The sequence below is a fragment of the Equus caballus genome, chromosome 9 (genome assembly GCF_041296265.1).
Source record: "Equus caballus isolate H_3958 breed thoroughbred chromosome 9, TB-T2T, whole genome shotgun sequence".
Classification (NCBI taxonomy): Eukaryota; Metazoa; Chordata; class Mammalia; order Perissodactyla; family Equidae; genus Equus; species Equus caballus.
Window position 1 is genome coordinate 97,089,181 of NC_091692.1, and position 19,788 is coordinate 97,108,968.

Sequence of the window (19,788 nt, forward strand, 5' to 3'; positions counted from 1 at the left end):
GAGAACGGGGCAAAGGGGAGAGCCCGCTCTTTACAGAAACCTACAGGTCTCGTGTTCCTGTGTCTGTGCCTGACTCACGGCTGATGCGTTGGCCTGAAGGCTGGGGAGCTCTCCGTGTCTTTCTGTGTGTGTGTGTACGAGCGCACTGTGCGTGGTGTCTCCCGACCTCTGAATGGTGTTATCAAATCCATTAATGAAATTCCTGAAAGCTGACTTCTCTGCTCTGGTCGGCTTAGACGTAAATAAGTGCTTATATCCGTGAGATCGTCCCGAAACTCTCACAAATATCAAAGCCCACCCAAATGCTGTTGAAGTTCACATAATTTGGGTAAATCTTTGGTAAGTAAGACTAGCTTCATATTGTTGGTTTAGTGAAAAAGGCTGTGTCCTCTGAGTTACTAGCATTTGATTTAACGTGAGCATACATTTTTGTTCTTTTTGGGTTTAGTAGTTAAATAAGCTAAGGTTCTACCTACAAGATGTAAAACCGTGAAAATTATAAATTTGAACTGAGAGTAAAAGTACGAGTAATGATGAGTTTGGTGTGCGACTTTAATGGATTGCTTGATATCCATTACTTCATAGACATCGAGTCCCCCAGTAAAACAGGAAAAGGGGCTGGGCGAGGGGAGACAGGGGCCGGCCCAGTGGCCCAGTGGCGTAAGTTCCCGCACTGCACTTCGGCGGCCCAGGGTTTCACCAGGTCAGATCCCGGGCGCAGAGCTAGCACCGCTCATCAAGCCATGCTGAGGCGACATCCCACATAGCAGAACCAGAAGGACCTACAGCTAGAATATACAACTGTGCACTGGGGGGCTTTGGGAGGAAGGAAAAAAAAGGCTTAAAAATAAATTTAAAAAAACAAACAACAAAATCTGATAGACACATACAGAGGGCCCTCTGTATCCATGGGCTCAGCATCCAAGGAGCGAAAGGCTTACGATGGCTGCATCTGTACGGAACGTGTACAGACCGTTTTCTTGTCACCATCCCCCACACAATACAGTATAACAACTATTTCCACAGCAGTTAGATTATATCAGCTCTTATAAGTACTCTGGAGATGATGTCAGGGACACGGGAGGATATGCGTAGGTCGTGTGCAAACACTACGCCCTTCTATATAAGGGGCTTGAGCATCGCAGAGTTTGGTACCAGGAGGGGCCCTGGAACTGATCCCCCTGCATACCAGGGATGACCAGAACTAGTAAGGAGAAGGATCGGTGATCAAACACCTCCCAAGAAAGCAAGCACAGGACTGGGTGCCTTCACTGGTGCTTCTACCAAACTTTTAAAAAGGAATAAACATCAACCCTCCTCAAACTCTTCCGAACACTGAAGAGGAAGGGACACTTCCGAATTCACTCTGTGAGGCCAGCGTTACCCTGACACCAAGGGCAGACAAAGGACACACAGAGGGGTGGGGATGCATGGAGGACACCAGGAGAGGACTGGGACTGGGAGCCAGAGAAGGGAAAGGGGACAGACAGGACCAACATTGACAGGTCTCAGTTTTACAGCTCTGAGGAGGGGGCCGGCGGCCTCAGAGAGGCCTCTGAAGGGCGGTTGGAAACTGGAGACCGCCGAGCTTCCTCCTGGGATCTCCCCAAGGCAACTGCTCCTCAGTGAGAAGGAAGCAGGATTTCTGCCAATCAGCCCCTCCCAGCAGGCCCAGAGTTCACGCCCACCCTCCTGGCCAGTGACTAACGACTAATGGTCCCGGGTAGAGTCTGACCACTAGAATCCTTGCAAACGGCGGAGACACACAGCCCAGCACCCGCCCTCCCCCAGTTCTCACGGTGGGGGGGGCACAAGGGTGCAAGGGGATATTTTCGGAGCCGCTGAGGAAGTGCCTCCAGATGCTGATTTCCTGAGTGTAGGCTGAAGCTAGCAGGTGACTCAAGGTGCGAGAGCCATCTGGTTGGCACAGGGGGCTGGGGGAGGCCTGCAGAGGAGTGAGCTATGAAGGAACAGGGCGTGGGGATGAGGGGAGGAGCCTGAATCTGGAGCACCCTAAAGGGGCCCACTGGAATTGTGCCATCTCCAGGAGCCATGAAAGGCATCCATCTGGTCCTGCTGGCCGTGCTGCTGTGCTCCCAGCAAGGTGAGTCCCAGGGAACCCGGCAGGGACCTGTCCTGGGGGCATGGGGCGGCATCCCCTGTGAGAGGCTGTGTGTGAGCATGTGGGGAGCTGTCTTCCAGAACCGCAGAAGGCGGGAAAGGGCCACAGTTCCTATGCAGGGGCCTGGAGGCCACGCTCCAATGTGGGCTGTGGCTGTGGTCCGTGGGGGTCTAAACCCAGCTTCCTGCTGTTGGAGCTTGGTTGTGTCCCTGCCAAACCCCAGCCCTGAGCCTGCAGTGCTACAACTGCACTGAAGAAGAGGACGTCAGCAAGTGCCAGACCACCATCTCATGTGACTCCACACCGAGCATCTGCTATAAGGGTGGCAGGACCTTGACCAAGACCAGTGGTGAGTTCCCAGCATCCAGAATGTGGGGGTGTGTTCAGGGGGCTCTGCTCTGAGGCTCACCCTGGCCTCATGGAAGGAGTGTGAGTGTGGCAGGGGCCAGTGTCCGTGTCACCTGGGCCCTCACTGGCCTGCCTCAGTGTCCCCATCTGTACAAGAGGGGCTAGCCTCCAGAGGCTGTGGAGGCTTGGTGGGGCGGGATGGGCCTCCCAGCAGAGGAATGGAGGGCCAAGCAGCCCTGGGAAGAGGGCGATGAGGGACAACCCCAGAGGTCAGAGGGAACTGGGGGGCCTCCAAGCCAGCCGTCTCCTTTCTTGCCCACAGGGCAGGTGGTCAAGTTACATTCTAAGGGTTGTGGCTCTTCCTGCGATGACGTTTATGACATGATGGAGCAGCTGGTGGAGAAGATGGTTTCAGAGGACAGGTCTAAGTTAGAACTGTGGGCTCCGGACTGCTGTGGAAAGGACCTCTGCAACAGGGTGGCCCAGGTGGGGCGCAGCCTCTGGATCCTGGCCGGGGGGCTCCTGCTCAGCCTGCGGCCTGCCCTCCTCTGGGCCCTGCTGTGAGGACCCTTGGAACCCAGACACCAAGGAGGATCGCAGTTGCTGGTGGCCTGCACAACAGCTCCCACCTCAAGCTCGCTCACATGCACACATATGTGTACACTCACACACCTCACACACGTGCACATGCACACGTGTACACACATGCACATGCGGGCACACGTGTGCACATACTTTCACGCACATGCGCTCACACACATGCACACATTGCTCAGACCCGTGAGTTCTCACAAACAGGCTATGCTTGGACTCCACCTCCTGCTACACCTGGGACCCAGAGGCCCAGGGAAGGAGGTGGGCAGCATCCACCCTCGGGTGACCCACGGCCACTCCTGCCCTCCCACCTGGCCAGCCCCAGCCTCAGGTGCCCAGTGCCCTGCTATGCCAACAGGCCTGTCACACTTTGCAAACACCATCAATCAACCACAGACTCAAGATGCAGAGACTGCCGAGCCCCGGCTGGACAGGGGCTGCTAGGAGAGCGGAGCCCACAGCCCCTCCAGCGGGTCCTCTGCAGAGCGCCCACGGCAGTCAGTAGACAATAAATGCTCTTCAGCCCCCCTCCTGTTCTTCACATGCCATTCGGCCCCACGGTGGGGAGGTCGGGGGGAGTTCTGTGGGGGTCTCTGACACCTGCTGCAGCCCGGTGCTCCCTCGGCCATGATCTCTGATGGCCAGAGGGCTAGGGGCAGGGGCAGAATCTGGAGGGGCCAGCTTTGCACACCAGGGGGTGGCCCCACGGCCCCCCATAAAGCATTTGCTCGGATGCACACTCCCCGCTCTCTGAACCTCTGCCAGGAGCCACACCAGGACCCTCCTTTGGGGAACATCTGTCCAGGGCCCACTGGGGGCTGCACTGCCAGGACACCCTCTGCAGAGGCAGTGGTGGTAGTAGCGGAGGGGGACTGGCCTGCTTCCTTCCTCCATCGTCTTTCACACGTTTTTCCCCGCTGGGCGCCTGCACCCAGGGTGACCCCATAGCTCGGGGCTGCCCCAGGCCACAGGACGCTGCTATCAGCATCCATCCAAACACGGCCACATCCTGGCCTGAGCGTGTCTTGCCCAGGCGTGGTACCCATCACAGCCATTAGTGGGCCTTGGTAAGTGCAGCCCAGGCCTTGTTCTTGTTCTTGTTCTTGTTCTTGGTATTGGTCTTGTCTTGACCTGGCTCATCTCACCATGGATTTGGTCTGGCCTTGCTTCTAGTCTTAGGCTGACCCTTCCTTTGATCTCTAACCCTGCTCTACTCATGCTGGTTTATTGCGTACCTAGAGCTATCTTAAATCTAGGGGTATCTAAGCCTCTGAATGGTGATCCCACACACTCACGGGCTCCATCAAGGACAATGGCTAGAGTGAGCCACTAGTGTGGTCTCAGCTCGGAATGGGGACTCTGGAGGATGCTGAGCTCAAGGCTGGGGCTGCCGAGTGTGGGGGCCACTGGAACATCCAGGCAGAGCAGCCCACAGGCAGTGGGGGCGGGTTCCAGCCTCTATCCCCTGGATGCCAGCAGGTCTCCTCCCTCCCTGAGTCATGACAACCAAAAATGTCCCAGACATTGCCAAATGCCCCCTGGTTGAGGAGAATTGCCCCTGACTGGCGAAAACTGGCTTCAGGATTCCTGTCCCCTAAGGGTAGCAAAGAGAAAATGCCCCTTGGTCCATGGAGGGCAGGTGGGGGAGGGGCAGGTGGGGGAGGGGCAGGGTGCGTTTCTGAGGAGGGAGGGCTCTTTCCCCAGCACTGGAGGGATAGCTAAGAGGGGCGAAGGGAAGCTCTTCAGACAGAGGGGAGGGAGCCCGCCCCCAGCCGCCTTCTCCTGACCCCCTGGAGGGGGATAGGGAGCAGCGGCCAAAGCCACAGTGGGAGTGGGTCCCACCTTCATGGGGCTGGGCTTGGGAGCCCACTGTGTGCCTGATTCAAGGTACCCAAGGCTGAGCCTTCCCAGGGCTACAGAATCTGCCTTCTGCGGCCTGGAGCAAGGCATGCAGAGGCCAGCTGAAGCCTGCGGGCGGCACTGCTGTTCACGGAGCTGGCTGAGGGAGGTGAGGGCTGCGGGCAGGGCGTCCTGGCATCTGTGGGGGTCAGGGTGGTGGTGGGTCCCTCAACCTGACGGGTGAGGACGAGTGCCTGAGAGCCCCCGGCTCCCCTGGAGAAAGCCTGCCACGGCCAGGGGCCACGTGCCACCGCCCACCCTGAATGGGGTCCCCAGACTGGGCCTGGAAGCCCCCTGTTTCCTCTGCTCAGCCCTGAGACCCCTGTGTCTACCCGACCCACCCTCACTCCTCCGTCCTGTCCAGCCAGGTGCCTGGACTCCTCCTGGCCTGGAGCAAGGGCTCTGGGGGCTGACCTCGCTACCCTCTCGACCTGCCTCAGTGTCCCCGTCATGTGGCCTGGGGGCAGCTCCTGTGAGACATCCCCGGGGGGCCCTTGGGTACAGGAGAATGAGAGCGGAGGGGGACCCCAGGGGCAGAGGGCCTCAGAGTGATTTCTCCTTCTCCACTTCCGTCTGCTTCCTCCCTCAGGGTTTCTGGGCTTTACCAAGAACTGTATGGAGTCCTGTGACGATGCAGAGAAGGGAGTGTCCCAAAACTTCAAAGTCCAAACGACGCTTTAGATTTTCACAGAAACATTCCAACAGGGACGGTCCGGCCTCAAGTCCACAGGCGAGGCTCCTGGCAGGGCAGGCAGTGCTGGGGCCTTCGGGGGTGTGGTGTCTTCACTTCTAGGGGCTCCTCTGACCCAGCACTGCCACGTCCATGTGCCCCGGCTGCCATGGGAAAACCTCAGCAGGGCCATCAAAGGAGGCCATTGCCTCACAGCCCCCCTTCCCATGCCTGCTGGGAGCCACACCAGGACCCTCCATGGGGGGCATCTGTCCAGGGCCCATGTCGGGGCTGTGCTGCTGCAACACCCTCAGCAGAGGCGGTGGTGGCGGCAGGGGTGGGGACCTGGCTGCTTCCTTCCTTCCATCGTCTTTGACACTTTCTTCCTCTCTGAGCACCTGTCCCCCAGGGCGACCCTGAAGCTCAGAGGCTCCCTGACCCCACAGGACCCTGCTCCTCCCAGTTGGACTGTGCTGACCAGAGCTTCGTCTCCTCCCCAGGTCCCCCAGGCACATTTTTCAGAGAGAAGCCCCTCCCTCCCTCATTACAGCTGCCCTTGCCCGGGAACTCTGAGTGTGGCTCTGGGAATCCCACAGGGATCGCTATGGTGGGGTCGACGGGGCCTCAGAGACCAAGGCTGGCCCCTGTCTTCACAGGTGGGGAAACTGAGGCACGGGGAGCGCTCAAGTGCCTGAGTCTCATACCGGTCTGGGGCAGAGACAACAGGCCTGTGGTGCTGCCCCTGCCAGTTCAGCGGCTTGGGTGTGAGCCCGCACATCCACCCCAGTTTTCCCTGTAGAAGCCAGGGGTGAAGTGGGGCCACGGTCCTCTGCCGCCCGTCCCTTCACCACCTGAGCTGGAGAGAAGGGCAGTGTTTTGCTGAGAGGCAGGTGGTAACTTCCACGAGTCTGAGAAAGAGGGACGAGGCATCGCTGTGGGCGACAATGGACAAGGGGGTTGCGGCAGTGCAGAGACGGGCTGGGTGTAGACACATTCCTCCTGCAGCCTGCGAGGCCCAGAATGCCAGCAAGAACAGGGCTGTCTGCCAGCAAAAGAGAGCCAGACCGCCGATGGCTCCAGGGACATCCCCTGCGGGAAGGCCCTCATCACAGCCGGCAAGGGAGATGGATGCTGGGACGGGGAGGCTCCCGGGGGAGGCACACGGTCCCCACAGGAGGAGACCCCGACTGGATCGGGCTTGGCTTCCCTGGGGGTAGATGCCGTGCTCGGGATGCTGTCAAAGAAGCAGAACAGAGCAGAACAGAAGACACTGCCACAGTCTGGACCAGCGAGTCACCTCTCTTTAGACAAAGGAGCACATGTCACCGCCCACCATGTCCACCAATGGGCAGTGATCTCCCCTCAGAGTACTGGTCTGGTCGAGGACTGGAAGGAGTCGTTACAACAGGGCTGTCCACAGCCCCCACAGGCCTGCACACCAGGGCAAAGGAAATCTCAACCACGCCCTCCATAAACGTGGGGACTCTGATCCTCACATGGAGCAGGTGACCCACATCGTGTCCTCTCCCGGAAACACAATTCAGATAAAAATAGAGAACGGGGCAAAGGGGAGAGCCCGCTCTTTACAGAAACCTACAGGTCTCGTGTTCCTGTGTCTGTGCCTGACTCACGGCTGATGCGTTGGCCTGAAGGCTGGGGAGCTCTCCGTGTCTTTCTGTGTGTGTGTGTACGAGCGCACTGTGCGTGGTGTCTCCCGACCTCTGAATGGTGTTATCAAATCCATTAATGAAATTCCTGAAAGCTGACTTCTCTGCTCTGGTCGGCTTAGACGTAAATAAGTGCTTATATCCGTGAGATCGTCCCGAAACTCTCACAAATATCAAAGCCCACCCAAATGCTGTTGAAGTTCACATAATTTGGGTAAATCTTTGGTAAGTAAGACTAGCTTCATATTGTTGGTTTAGTGAAAAAGGCTGTGTCCTCTGAGTTACTAGCATTTGATTTAACGTGAGCATACATTTTTGTTCTTTTTGGGTTTAGTAGTTAAATAAGCTAAGGTTCTACCTACAAGATGTAAAACCGTGAAAATTATAAATTTGAACTGAGAGTAAAAGTACGAGTAATGATGAGTTTGGTGTGCGACTTTAATGGATTGCTTGATATCCATTACTTCATAGACATCGAGTCCCCCAGTAAAACAGGAAAAGGGGCTGGGCGAGGGGAGACAGGGGCCGGCCCAGTGGCCCAGTGGCGTAAGTTCCCGCACTGCACTTCGGCGGCCCAGGGTTTCACCAGGTCAGATCCCGGGCGCAGAGCTAGCACCGCTCATCAAGCCATGCTGAGGCGACATCCCACATAGCAGAACCAGAAGGACCTACAGCTAGAATATACAACTGTGCACTGGGGGGCTTTGGGAGGAAGGAAAAAAAAGGCTTAAAAATAAATTTAAAAAAACAAACAACAAAATCTGATAGACACATACAGAGGGCCCTCTGTATCCATGGGCTCAGCATCCAAGGAGCGAAAGGCTTACGATGGCTGCATCTGTACGGAACGTGTACAGACCGTTTTCTTGTCACCATCCCCCACACAATACAGTATAACAACTATTTCCACAGCAGTTAGATTATATCAGCTCTTATAAGTACTCTGGAGATGATGTCAGGGACACGGGAGGATATGCGTAGGTCGTGTGCAAACACTACGCCCTTCTATATAAGGGGCTTGAGCATCGCAGAGTTTGGTACCAGGAGGGGCCCTGGAACTGATCCCCCTGCATACCAGGGATGACCAGAACTAGTAAGGAGAAGGATCGGTGATCAAACACCTCCCAAGAAAGCAAGCACAGGACTGGGTGCCTTCACTGGTGCTTCTACCAAACTTTTAAAAAGGAATAAACATCAACCCTCCTCAAACTCTTCCGAACACTGAAGAGGAAGGGACACTTCCGAATTCACTCTGTGAGGCCAGCGTTACCCTGACACCAAGGGCAGACAAAGGACACACAGAGGGGTGGGGATGCATGGAGGACACCAGGAGAGGACTGGGACTGGGAGCCAGAGAAGGGAAAGGGGACAGACAGGACCAACATTGACAGGTCTCAGTTTTACAGCTCTGAGGAGGGGGCCGGCGGCCTCAGAGAGGCCTCTGAAGGGCGGTTGGAAACTGGAGACCGCCGAGCTTCCTCCTGGGATCTCCCCAAGGCAACTGCTCCTCAGTGAGAAGGAAGCAGGATTTCTGCCAATCAGCCCCTCCCAGCAGGCCCAGAGTTCACGCCCACCCTCCTGGCCAGTGACTAACGACTAATGGTCCCGGGTAGAGTCTGACCACTAGAATCCTTGCAAACGGCGGAGACACACAGCCCAGCACCCGCCCTCCCCCAGTTCTCACGGTGGGGGGGGCACAAGGGTGCAAGGGGATATTTTCGGAGCCGCTGAGGAAGTGCCTCCAGATGCTGATTTCCTGAGTGTAGGCTGAAGCTAGCAGGTGACTCAAGGTGCGAGAGCCATCTGGTTGGCACAGGGGGCTGGGGGAGGCCTGCAGAGGAGTGAGCTATGAAGGAACAGGGCGTGGGGATGAGGGGAGGAGCCTGAATCTGGAGCACCCTAAAGGGGCCCACTGGAATTGTGCCATCTCCAGGAGCCATGAAAGGCATCCATCTGGTCCTGCTGGCCGTGCTGCTGTGCTCCCAGCAAGGTGAGTCCCAGGGAACCCGGCAGGGACCTGTCCTGGGGGCATGGGGCGGCATCCCCTGTGAGAGGCTGTGTGTGAGCATGTGGGGAGCTGTCTTCCAGAACCGCAGAAGGCGGGAAAGGGCCACAGTTCCTATGCAGGGGCCTGGAGGCCACGCTCCAATGTGGGCTGTGGCTGTGGTCCGTGGGGGTCTAAACCCAGCTTCCTGCTGTTGGAGCTTGGTTGTGTCCCTGCCAAACCCCAGCCCTGAGCCTGCAGTGCTACAACTGCACTGAAGAAGAGGACGTCAGCAAGTGCCAGACCACCATCTCATGTGACTCCACACCGAGCATCTGCTATAAGGGTGGCAGGACCTTGACCAAGACCAGTGGTGAGTTCCCAGCATCCAGAATGTGGGGGTGGGTTCAGGGGGCTCTGCTCTGAGGCTCACGCTGGCCTCATGGAAGGAGTGTGAGTGTGGCAGGGGCCAGTGTCCGTGTCACCTGGGCCCTCACTGGCCTGCCTCAGTGTCCCCATCTGTACAAGAGGGGCTAGCCTCCAGAGGCTGTGGGGGCTTGGTGGGGCGGGATGGGCCTCCCAGCAGAGGAATGGAGGGCCAAGCAGCCCTGGGAAGAGGGCGATGAGGGACAACCCCAGAGGTCAGAGGGAACTGGGGGGCCTCCAAGCCAGCCGTCTCCTTTCTTGCCCACAGGGCAGGTGGTCAAGTTACATTCTAAGGGTTGTGGCTCTTCCTGCGATGACGTTTATGACATGATGGAGCAGCTGGTGGAGAAGATGGTTTCAGAGGACAGGTCTAAGTTAGAACTGTGGGCTCCGGACTGCTGTGGAAAGGACCTCTGCAACAGGGTGGCCCAGGTGGGGCGCAGCCTCTGGATCCTGGCCGGGGGGCTCCTGCTCAGCCTGCGGCCTGCCCTCCTCTGGGCCCTGCTGTGAGGACCCTTGGAACCCAGACACCAAGGAGGATCGCAGTTGCTGGTGGCCTGCACAACAGCTCCCACCTCAAGCTCGCTCACATGCACACATATGTGTACACTCACACACCTCACACACGTGCACATGCACACGTGTACACACATGCACATGCGGGCACACGTGTGCACATACTTTCACGCACATGCGCTCACACACATGCACACATTGCTCAGACCCGTGAGTTCTCACAAACAGGCTATGCTTGGACTCCACCTCCTGCTACACCTGGGACCCAGAGGCCCAGGGAAGGAGGTGGGCAGCATCCACCCTCGGGTGACCCACGGCCACTCCTGCCCTCCCACCTGGCCAGCCCCAGCCTCAGGTGCCCAGTGCCCTGCTATGCCAACAGGCCTGTCACACTTTGCAAACACCATCAATCAACCACAGACTCAAGATGCAGAGACTGCCGAGCCCCCGCTGGACAGGGGCTGCTAGGACAGCGGAGCAAATAGCCCCTCCAGCGGGTCCTCTGCAGAGCGCCCACGGCAGTCAGTAGACAATAAATGCTCTTCAGCCCCCCTCCTGTTCTTCACATGCCATTCGGCCCCACGGTGGGGAGGTCGGGGGGAGTTCTGTGGGGGTCTCTGACACCTGCTGCAGCCCGGTGCTCCCTCGGCCATGATCTCTGATGGCCAGAGGGCTAGGGGCAGGGGCAGAATCTGGAGGGGCCAGCTTTGCACACCAGGGGGTGGCCCCACGGCCCCCCATAAAGCATTTGCTCGGATGCACACTCCCCGCTCTCTGAACCTCTGCCAGGAGCCACACCAGGACCCTCCTTTGGGGAACATCTGTCCAGGGCCCACTGGGGGCTGCACTGCCAGGACACCCTCTGCAGAGGCAGTGGTGGTAGTAGCGGAGGGGGACTGGCCTGCTTCCTTCCTCCATCGTCTTTCACACGTTTTTCCCCGCTGGGCGCCTGCACCCAGGGTGACCCCATAGCTCGGGGCTGCCCCAGGCCACAGGACGCTGCTATCAGCATCCATCCAAACACGGCCACATCCTGGCCTGAGCGTGTCTTGCCCAGGCGTGGTACCCATCACAGCCATTAGTGGGCCTTGGTAAGTGCAGCCCAGGCCTTGTTCTTGTTCTTGTTCTTGTTCTTGGTATTGGTCTTGTCTTGACCTGGCTCATCTCACCATGGATTTGGTCTGGCCTTGCTTCTAGTCTTAGGCTGACCCTTCCTTTGATCTCTAACCCTGCTCTACTCATGCTGGTTTATTGCGTACCTAGAGCTATCTTAAATCTAGGGGTATCTAAGCCTCTGAATGGTGATCCCACACACTCACGGGCTCCATCAAGGACAATGGCTAGAGTGAGCCACTAGTGTGGTCTCAGCTCGGAATGGGGACTCTGGAGGATGCTGAGCTCAAGGCTGGGGCTGCCGAGTGTGGGGGCCACTGGAACATCCAGGCAGAGCAGCCCACAGGCAGTGGGGGCGGGTTCCAGCCTCTATCCCCTGGATGCCAGCAGGTCTCCTCCCTCCCTGAGTCATGACAACCAAAAATGTCCCAGACATTGCCAAATGCCCCCTGGTTGAGGAGAATTGCCCCTGACTGGCGAAAACTGGCTTCAGGATTCCTGTCCCCTAAGGGTAGCAAAGAGAAAATGCCCCTTGGTCCATGGAGGGCAGGTGGGGGAGGGGCAGGTGGGGGAGGGGCAGGGTGCGTTTCTGAGGAGGGAGGGCTCTTTCCCCAGCACTGGAGGGATAGCTAAGAGGGGCGAAGGGAAGCTCTTCAGACAGAGGGGAGGGAGCCCGCCCCCAGCCGCCTTCTCCTGACCCCCTGGAGGGGGATAGGGAGCAGCGGCCAAAGCCACAGTGGGAGTGGGTCCCACCTTCATGGGGCTGGGCTTGGGAGCCCACTGTGTGCCTGATTCAAGGTACCCAAGGCTGAGCCTTCCCAGGGCTACAGAATCTGCCTTCTGCGGCCTGGAGCAAGGCATGCAGAGGCCAGCTGAAGCCTGCGGGCGGCACTGCTGTTCACGGAGCTGGCTGAGGGAGGTGAGGGCTGCGGGCAGGGCGTCCTGGCATCTGTGGGGGTCAGGGTGGTGGTGGGTCCCTCAACCTGACGGGTGAGGACGAGTGCCTGAGAGCCCCCGGCTCCCCTGGAGAAAGCCTGCCACGGCCAGGGGCCACGTGCCACCGCCCACCCTGAATGGGGTCCCCAGACTGGGCCTGGAAGCCCCCTGTTTCCTCTGCTCAGCCCTGAGACCCCTGTGTCTACCCGACCCACCCTCACTCCTCCGTCCTGTCCAGCCAGGTGCCTGGACTCCTCCTGGCCTGGAGCAAGGGCTCTGGGGGCTGACCTCGCTACCCTCTCGACCTGCCTCAGTGTCCCCGTCATGTGGCCTGGGGGCAGCTCCTGTGAGACATCCCCGGGGGGCCCTTGGGTACAGGAGAATGAGAGCGGAGGGGGACCCCAGGGGCAGAGGGCCTCAGAGTGATTTCTCCTTCTCCACTTCCGTCTGCTTCCTCCCTCAGGGTTTCTGGGCTTTACCAAGAACTGTATGGAGTCCTGTGACGATGCAGAGAAGGGAGTGTCCCAAAACTTCAAAGTCCAAACGACGCTTTAGATTTTCACAGAAACATTCCAACAGGGACGGTCCGGCCTCAAGTCCACAGGCGAGGCTCCTGGCAGGGCAGGCAGTGCTGGGGCCTTCGGGGGTGTGGTGTCTTCACTTCTAGGGGCTCCTCTGACCCAGCACTGCCACGTCCATGTGCCCCGGCTGCCATGGGAAAACCTCAGCAGGGCCATCAAAGGAGGCCATTGCCTCACAGCCCCCCTTCCCATGCCTGCTGGGAGCCACACCAGGACCCTCCATGGGGGGCATCTGTCCAGGGCCCATGTCGGGGCTGTGCTGCTGCAACACCCTCAGCAGAGGCGGTGGTGGCGGCAGGGGTGGGGACCTGGCTGCTTCCTTCCTTCCATCGTCTTTGACACTTTCTTCCTCTCTGAGCACCTGTCCCCCAGGGCGACCCTGAAGCTCAGAGGCTCCCTGACCCCACAGGACCCTGCTCCTCCCAGTTGGACTGTGCTGACCAGAGCTTCGTCTCCTCCCCAGGTCCCCCAGGCACATTTTTCAGAGAGAAGCCCCTCCCTCCCTCATTACAGCTGCCCTTGCCCGGGAACTCTGAGTGTGGCTCTGGGAATCCCACAGGGATCGCTATGGTGGGGTCGACGGGGCCTCAGAGACCAAGGCTGGCCCCTGTCTTCACAGGTGGGGAAACTGAGGCACGGGGAGCGCTCAAGTGCCTGAGTCTCATACCGGTCTGGGGCAGAGACAACAGGCCTGTGGTGCTGCCCCTGCCAGTTCAGCGGCTTGGGTGTGAGCCCGCACATCCACCCCAGTTTTCCCTGTAGAAGCCAGGGGTGAAGTGGGGCCACGGTCCTCTGCCGCCCGTCCCTTCACCACCTGAGCTGGAGAGAAGGGCAGTGTTTTGCTGAGAGGCAGGTGGTAACTTCCACGAGTCTGAGAAAGAGGGACGAGGCATCGCTGTGGGCGACAATGGACAAGGGGGTTGCGGCAGTGCAGAGACGGGCTGGGTGTAGACACATTCCTCCTGCAGCCTGCGAGGCCCAGAATGCCAGCAAGAACAGGGCTGTCTGCCAGCAAAAGAGAGCCAGACCGCCGATGGCTCCAGGGACATCCCCTGCGGGAAGGCCCTCATCACAGCCGGCAAGGGAGATGGATGCTGGGACGGGGAGGCTCCCGGGGGAGGCACACGGTCCCCACAGGAGGAGACCCCGACTGGATCGGGCTTGGCTTCCCTGGGGGTAGATGCCGTGCTCGGGATGCTGTCAAAGAAGCAGAACAGAGCAGAACAGAAGACACTGCCACAGTCTGGACCAGCGAGTCACCTCTCTTTAGACAAAGGAGCACATGTCACCGCCCACCATGTCCACCAATGGGCAGTGATCTCCCCTCAGAGTACTGGTCTGGTCGAGGACTGGAAGGAGTCGTTACAACAGGGCTGTCCACAGCCCCCACAGGCCTGCACACCAGGGCAAAGGAAATCTCAACCACGCCCTCCATAAACGTGGGGACTCTGATCCTCACATGGAGCAGGTGACCCACATCGTGTCCTCTCCCGGAAACACAATTCAGATAAAAATAGAGAACGGGGCAAAGGGGAGAGCCCGCTCTTTACAGAAACCTACAGGTCTCGTGTTCCTGTGTCTGTGCCTGACTCACGGCTGATGCGTTGGCCTGAAGGCTGGGGAGCTCTCCGTGTCTTTCTGTGTGTGTGTGTACGAGCGCACTGTGCGTGGTGTCTCCCGACCTCTGAATGGTGTTATCAAATCCATTAATGAAATTCCTGAAAGCTGACTTCTCTGCTCTGGTCGGCTTAGACGTAAATAAGTGCTTATATCCGTGAGATCGTCCCGAAACTCTCACAAATATCAAAGCCCACCCAAATGCTGTTGAAGTTCACATAATTTGGGTAAATCTTTGGTAAGTAAGACTAGCTTCATATTGTTGGTTTAGTGAAAAAGGCTGTGTCCTCTGAGTTACTAGCATTTGATTTAACGTGAGCATACATTTTTGTTCTTTTTGGGTTTAGTAGTTAAATAAGCTAAGGTTCTACCTACAAGATGTAAAACCGTGAAAATTATAAATTTGAACTGAGAGTAAAAGTACGAGTAATGATGAGTTTGGTGTGCGACTTTAATGGATTGCTTGATATCCATTACTTCATAGACATCGAGTCCCCCAGTAAAACAGGAAAAGGGGCTGGGCGAGGGGAGACAGGGGCCGGCCCAGTGGCCCAGTGGCGTAAGTTCCCGCACTGCACTTCGGCGGCCCAGGGTTTCACCAGGTCAGATCCCGGGCGCAGAGCTAGCACCGCTCATCAAGCCATGCTGAGGCGACATCCCACATAGCAGAACCAGAAGGACCTACAGCTAGAATATACAACTGTGCACTGGGGGGCTTTGGGAGGAAGGAAAAAAAAGGCTTAAAAATAAATTTAAAAAAACAAACAACAAAATCTGATAGACACATACAGAGGGCCCTCTGTATCCATGGGCTCAGCATCCAAGGAGCGAAAGGCTTACGATGGCTGCATCTGTACGGAACGTGTACAGACCGTTTTCTTGTCACCATCCCCCACACAATACAGTATAACAACTATTTCCACAGCAGTTAGATTATATCAGCTCTTATAAGTACTCTGGAGATGATGTCAGGGACACGGGAGGATATGCGTAGGTCGTGTGCAAACACTACGCCCTTCTATATAAGGGGCTTGAGCATCGCAGAGTTTGGTACCAGGAGGGGCCCTGGAACTGATCCCCCTGCATACCAGGGATGACCGGAACTAGTAAGGATCAAACACCTCCCAAGAAAGCAAGCACAGGACTGGGTGCCTTCACTGGTGCTTCCACCAAACTTTTAAAAAGGAATAAACATTCATGCTCCTCAAACTCTTCCGAACACTGAAGAGGCGGGGACACTTCCGAATTCACTCTGTGAGGCCAGCGTTACCCTGACACCAAGGGCAGACAAAGGACGCACAGAGGGGTGGGGGTGCATGGAGGACACCAGGAGAGGACTGGGACTGGGAGCCCAGAGAAGGGAAAGGGGACAGACAGGACCAACATTGACAGGTCTCAGTTTTACAGCTCTGAGGAGGGGGCCGGCGGCCTCAGAGAGGCCTCTGAAGGGCGATTGGAAACTGGAGACCGCCGAGCTTCCTCCTGGGATCTCCCCAAGGCAACTGCTCCTCAGTGAGAAGGAAGCAGGATTTCTGCCAATCAGCCCCTCCCAGCAGGCCCGGAGTTCACGCCCGCCCTCCTGGCCTGTGACTAACGACTAATGGTCCCGGGTAGAGTCTGACCACTAGAATCCTTGCAAACGGCGGAGACACACAGCCCAGCACCCGCCCTCCCCCAGTTCTCATGGGTGGGGCACAAGGGTGCAAGGGGATATATTCTGAGCCGATGAGGAAGTGCCTCCAGATGCTGATTTCCTGAGTGTAGGCTGAAGCTAGCAGGTGAGTCAAGGTGGGAGAGCCACCTGGCTGGCACAGGGGGCTGGGGGAGGCCTGCAGAGGGGTCAGCAATGGAGGGTCAGGGTTTCGGGAGGAGGGTAGGAGCCTGAACCTGGAGCACCCTAAAGGGGCCCACTGGAATTGTGCCATCTCCAGGAGCCATGAAAGGCATCCATCTGGTCCTGCTGGCCGTGCTGCTGTGCTCCCAGCAAGGTGAGTCCCAGGGAACCCGGCAGGGACCTGTCCTGGAGGCATGGGGTGGCATGGGGTGGCATCCCCTGTGAGAGGCTGTGTGTGAGCATGTAGGGAGTCTGTCCTCCAGAACCCCAGAAGGCGGGAAGGGGCCACAGTTCCTATGCAGGGGCCCAGAGGCCACGCTCCAATGTGGGCTGTGGCTGTGGTCTGTGGGGGTCTAAATCCAGCCTTTCTGCCATCTGAGCTTGACCTGTGTCCCCCTCTGGTCTCAGCCCTGAGCCTGCGGTGCTACAGCTGCGCTGATGTTGAGAACATCAACAAGTGCCAGCTTATCTTTTCATGTGCCCCGACACCAAGTGTCTGCTACAAGGGCAGCATGACATTCACCACGGCCACTGGTGAGTTCCCAGGATCAGAATGTGGGGGTGGGTTCAGGGGGCTCTGCTCTGAGGCTCCCCCTGGCCTCATGGAAGGAGTATGAGTGTGGCAGGGGCCAGTGTCCGTGTCACCTGGGCCCTCACTGGCCTGCCTCAGTGTCCCCATCTGTACAAGAGGGGCTAGCCTCCAGAGGCTGTGGGGGCTTGGTGGGGCGGGATGGGCCTCCCAGCAGAGGAATGGAGGGCCAAGCAGCCCTGGGGAGAGGGCGATAAGGGACAACCCCAGAGGTCAGAGGGAACTGGGGGGCCTCCCACATCCGGCATTTCCTTTTCTCCCCCACAGGGGAGACAGGCACAATACACGCTAAGGGTTGTGCCCCTTCCTGCCAGGAAGCTTCCCAGGCGATGCAGCAGATTTCGAATCTATCCAACCCAGCGTTCAACCTAGAAGTGCGGGATGTGGCCTGCTGTGAAAAGGACCTCTGTAACGGGGTGGCCCAGGTGGCGCGCAGCCTCTGGGCCCTGGCTGGGGGGCTCCTGCTCAGCCTGGGGCCTGCCCTCCTCTGGGCCCGGCTGTGAGGACCCCTGGGACTCAGACACCAAGTTGAGGGGGGAGCATCCTTACTGATCGTACTTCCATGTGGCATTCACAGCAGCTCCCACCTCAAGCTCGCTCTCTCATGCACATGCACACACATGTACACACACGCACAAGCAGTCACTCACATGCACATACACTCATACGCATGCGCTCACACGCATCCACACACACGCTCAGACCCATGAGTTCTCGCAAGCGTAGGCTATGCTTGGACTCCTCCTCCTGCTATAGCTGGGACCCAGAGGCCCAGGGAAGGACGCGGGCAGCCTCCACCCTCTGCTGACCCTCGGCCACTCCTGCCCACCCATCTGGCCAGCCCCAGCCCCAAGCCCACCGCCCTGCTATGCCAACAGGCCTGTCACACTTTGCGAACACCATCAATCAACCACAGACTCAAGATGCAGAGACTGCCGAGCCCCGGCTGGACAGGGGCTTCTAGGACAGCGGAGCCCACAGCCCCTCCAGCGGGTCCTCTGCAGAGCGCCCACGGCAGTCAGTAGACAATAAATGCTCTTCAGCCCCCCTCCTGTTCTTCACATGCCATTCGGCCCCACGGTGGGGAGGTCGGGGGGAGTGCGTGTGGGGGTCTCTGCCACCTGCCTCCGAGGAAGCCTCTTGGGCAGCCTGGTTCTCCCTCGGCCACGAGCTCTGATGGCCAGGGGGCTAGGGGCAGGGGCAGATCCTGGAGGGGCCAGCTTCGCACACGGGGGGATGGCCCCCACTGCCCCCCATGAAGCATTTGCTCTGACACACACTCCCTGCTCTCTGAACCTCTGCCAGGAGCCACACCAGGACCCTCCTTTGGGGAACATCTGTCCAGTGCCCACTGGGGGCTGCACTGCTGCGACACCCTCAGCAGAGGCAGTGGTGGCAGTAGCGGAGGGGGACTGGCCCGCTTCCTTCCTCCATCGTCTTTCACACGTTCTTCCCCGCTGAGCGCCTGCACCCAGGGTGACCCCATAGCTCGGGGCTGCCCCAGGCCACAGGACGCTGCTATCAGCATCCATCCAAACACTGCCACACCGTGGCCTGAGCGTGTCTTGCTGGGGCTTGGTGCCCATCACAGCCACTAGTGGGCCTTGGTCAGTGCAGCCCAGGCCTTGTTCTTGTTCTTGTTCTTGGTATTGGTCTTGTCTTGACCTGCCTCATATCATCAAGAATTTGGTCTTGTCTTGCCCTGGCTCCTCTCACCATGGATTTGGTCTGTCCTTGCCTTCAGTCTTAAGCTGACACTTCCTTTGATCTCTAACCCTGCTCCACTCATGCTGGTTTATTGCGTACCTAGAGCTAACTTAAGTCTAGGGGTATCTAAGGCTCTGAATGGTGATCCCACCCACTCACAGGGCTCCATCAAGGACAATGGCTAGAGTGAGCCACTAGTGTGGTCTCAGCTCGGAATGGGGACTCTGGAGGATGCTGAGCTTAAGGCTGGGGCTGCCGAGTGTGGGGGCCACTGGAACATCCAGGCAGAGCAGCCCACAGGCAGTGGGGGCGGGTTCCAGCCTCTATCCCCTGGATGCCAGCAGGTCTCCTCCCTCCCTGAGTCATGACAACCAAAAATGTCCCAGACATTGCCAAATGCCCCCTGGTTGAGAGGAATTACCCCTGACTGGGGAACACTGGCTTCAGGATTCCTGTCCCCTAAGGGTAGCAAAGAGAAAATGCCCCTTGGTCCATGGAGGGCAGGTGGGGGAGGGGCAGGGTGCGTTTCTGAGGAAGGGGGGCTCTTTCCCCAGCACTGGAGGGATGCCTAAGAGGGGCGAAGGGAAGCTCTTCACACAGAGGGGAGGGAGCCCGCCCCCAGCCGCCTTCTCCTGACCCCCTGGAGGGGGATAGGGAGCAGCGGCCAAAGCCACAGTGGGAGTGGGTCCCACCTTCATGGGGCTGGGCTGGGGGGCCCGCCTGCGCCTGACCTCCAGGTACCTCAGGCCGGGGCTACGGAATCTGTCTCTTGTGGCCTGGAGCAAGGCATGCAGAGGCCAGCTGAAGCCTGCGGGCGGCACTGCTGTTCACGGAGCTGGCTGAGGGAGGTGAGGGCTGCGGGCAGGGCGTCCTGGCATCTGTGGGGGTCAGGGTGGTGGTGGGTCCCTCAACCTGACGGGTGAGGACGAGTGCCTGAGAGCCCCCGGCTCCCCTGGAGAAAGCCTGCCACGGCCAGGGGCCACGTGCCACCGCCCACCCTGAATGGGGTCCCCAGACTGGGCCTGGAAGCCCCCTGTTTCCTCTGCTCAGCCCTGAGACCCCTGTGTCTACCCGACCCACCCTCACTCCTCCGTCCTGTCCAGCCAGGTGCCTGGACTCCTCCTGGCCTGGAGCAAGGGCTCTGGGGGCTGACCTCACTACCCTCTCGACCTGCCTCAGTGTCCC

General features: G+C 58.5%; 3 protein-coding genes across 5 annotated transcripts; all 3 read left to right on the top strand.

The window, feature by feature from the left end:
* Nucleotides 1-1,407: 1,407 nt before the first annotated feature.
* On the top strand, nt 1,408-3,592 carry LOC102148752 (lymphocyte antigen 6H). Of its 2 annotated transcripts, none has more exons than XM_005613331.4 (4): nt 1,408-1,904; nt 2,048-2,104; nt 2,346-2,471; nt 2,793-3,592. In XM_005613331.4, exons 2-4 carry the CDS (start codon nt 2,053-2,055, stop codon nt 3,032-3,034), a joined length of 420 nt encoding a protein of 139 aa, XP_005613388.1. In that variant the 5' UTR covers nt 1,408-1,904; nt 2,048-2,052; the 3' UTR covers nt 3,035-3,592. The 2 variants fall into 2 exon arrangements, with proteins under 2 accessions (XP_005613388.1, XP_005613387.1); XM_005613330.4 differs by having other exon boundaries at nt 1,749-1,894.
* A 4,744-nt stretch (nt 3,593-8,336) lies between these two features.
* Nucleotides 8,337-10,778, top strand: LOC138915060 (lymphocyte antigen 6H-like). 2 transcript variants are annotated; one of them, XM_070221980.1, is made up of 4 exons: nt 8,337-9,090; nt 9,234-9,290; nt 9,532-9,657; nt 9,979-10,778. In XM_070221980.1, exons 2-4 carry the CDS (start codon nt 9,239-9,241, stop codon nt 10,218-10,220), a joined length of 420 nt encoding a protein of 139 aa, XP_070078081.1. In that variant the 5' UTR covers nt 8,337-9,090; nt 9,234-9,238; the 3' UTR covers nt 10,221-10,778. The 2 variants fall into 2 exon arrangements, with proteins under 2 accessions (XP_070078081.1, XP_070078082.1); XM_070221981.1 differs by having other exon boundaries at nt 8,984-9,080.
* Nucleotides 10,779-15,522: 4,744 nt separating this feature from the next.
* Nucleotides 15,523-17,944, top strand: LOC100066253 (lymphocyte antigen 6H). Its single transcript, XM_001917047.6, has 4 exons — nt 15,523-16,251; nt 16,405-16,461; nt 16,716-16,841; nt 17,164-17,944. Exons 2-4 carry the CDS (start codon nt 16,410-16,412, stop codon nt 17,397-17,399), a joined length of 414 nt encoding a protein of 137 aa, XP_001917082.1. The 5' UTR covers nt 15,523-16,251; nt 16,405-16,409; the 3' UTR covers nt 17,400-17,944.
* Nucleotides 17,945-19,788: the final 1,844 nt, after the last annotated feature.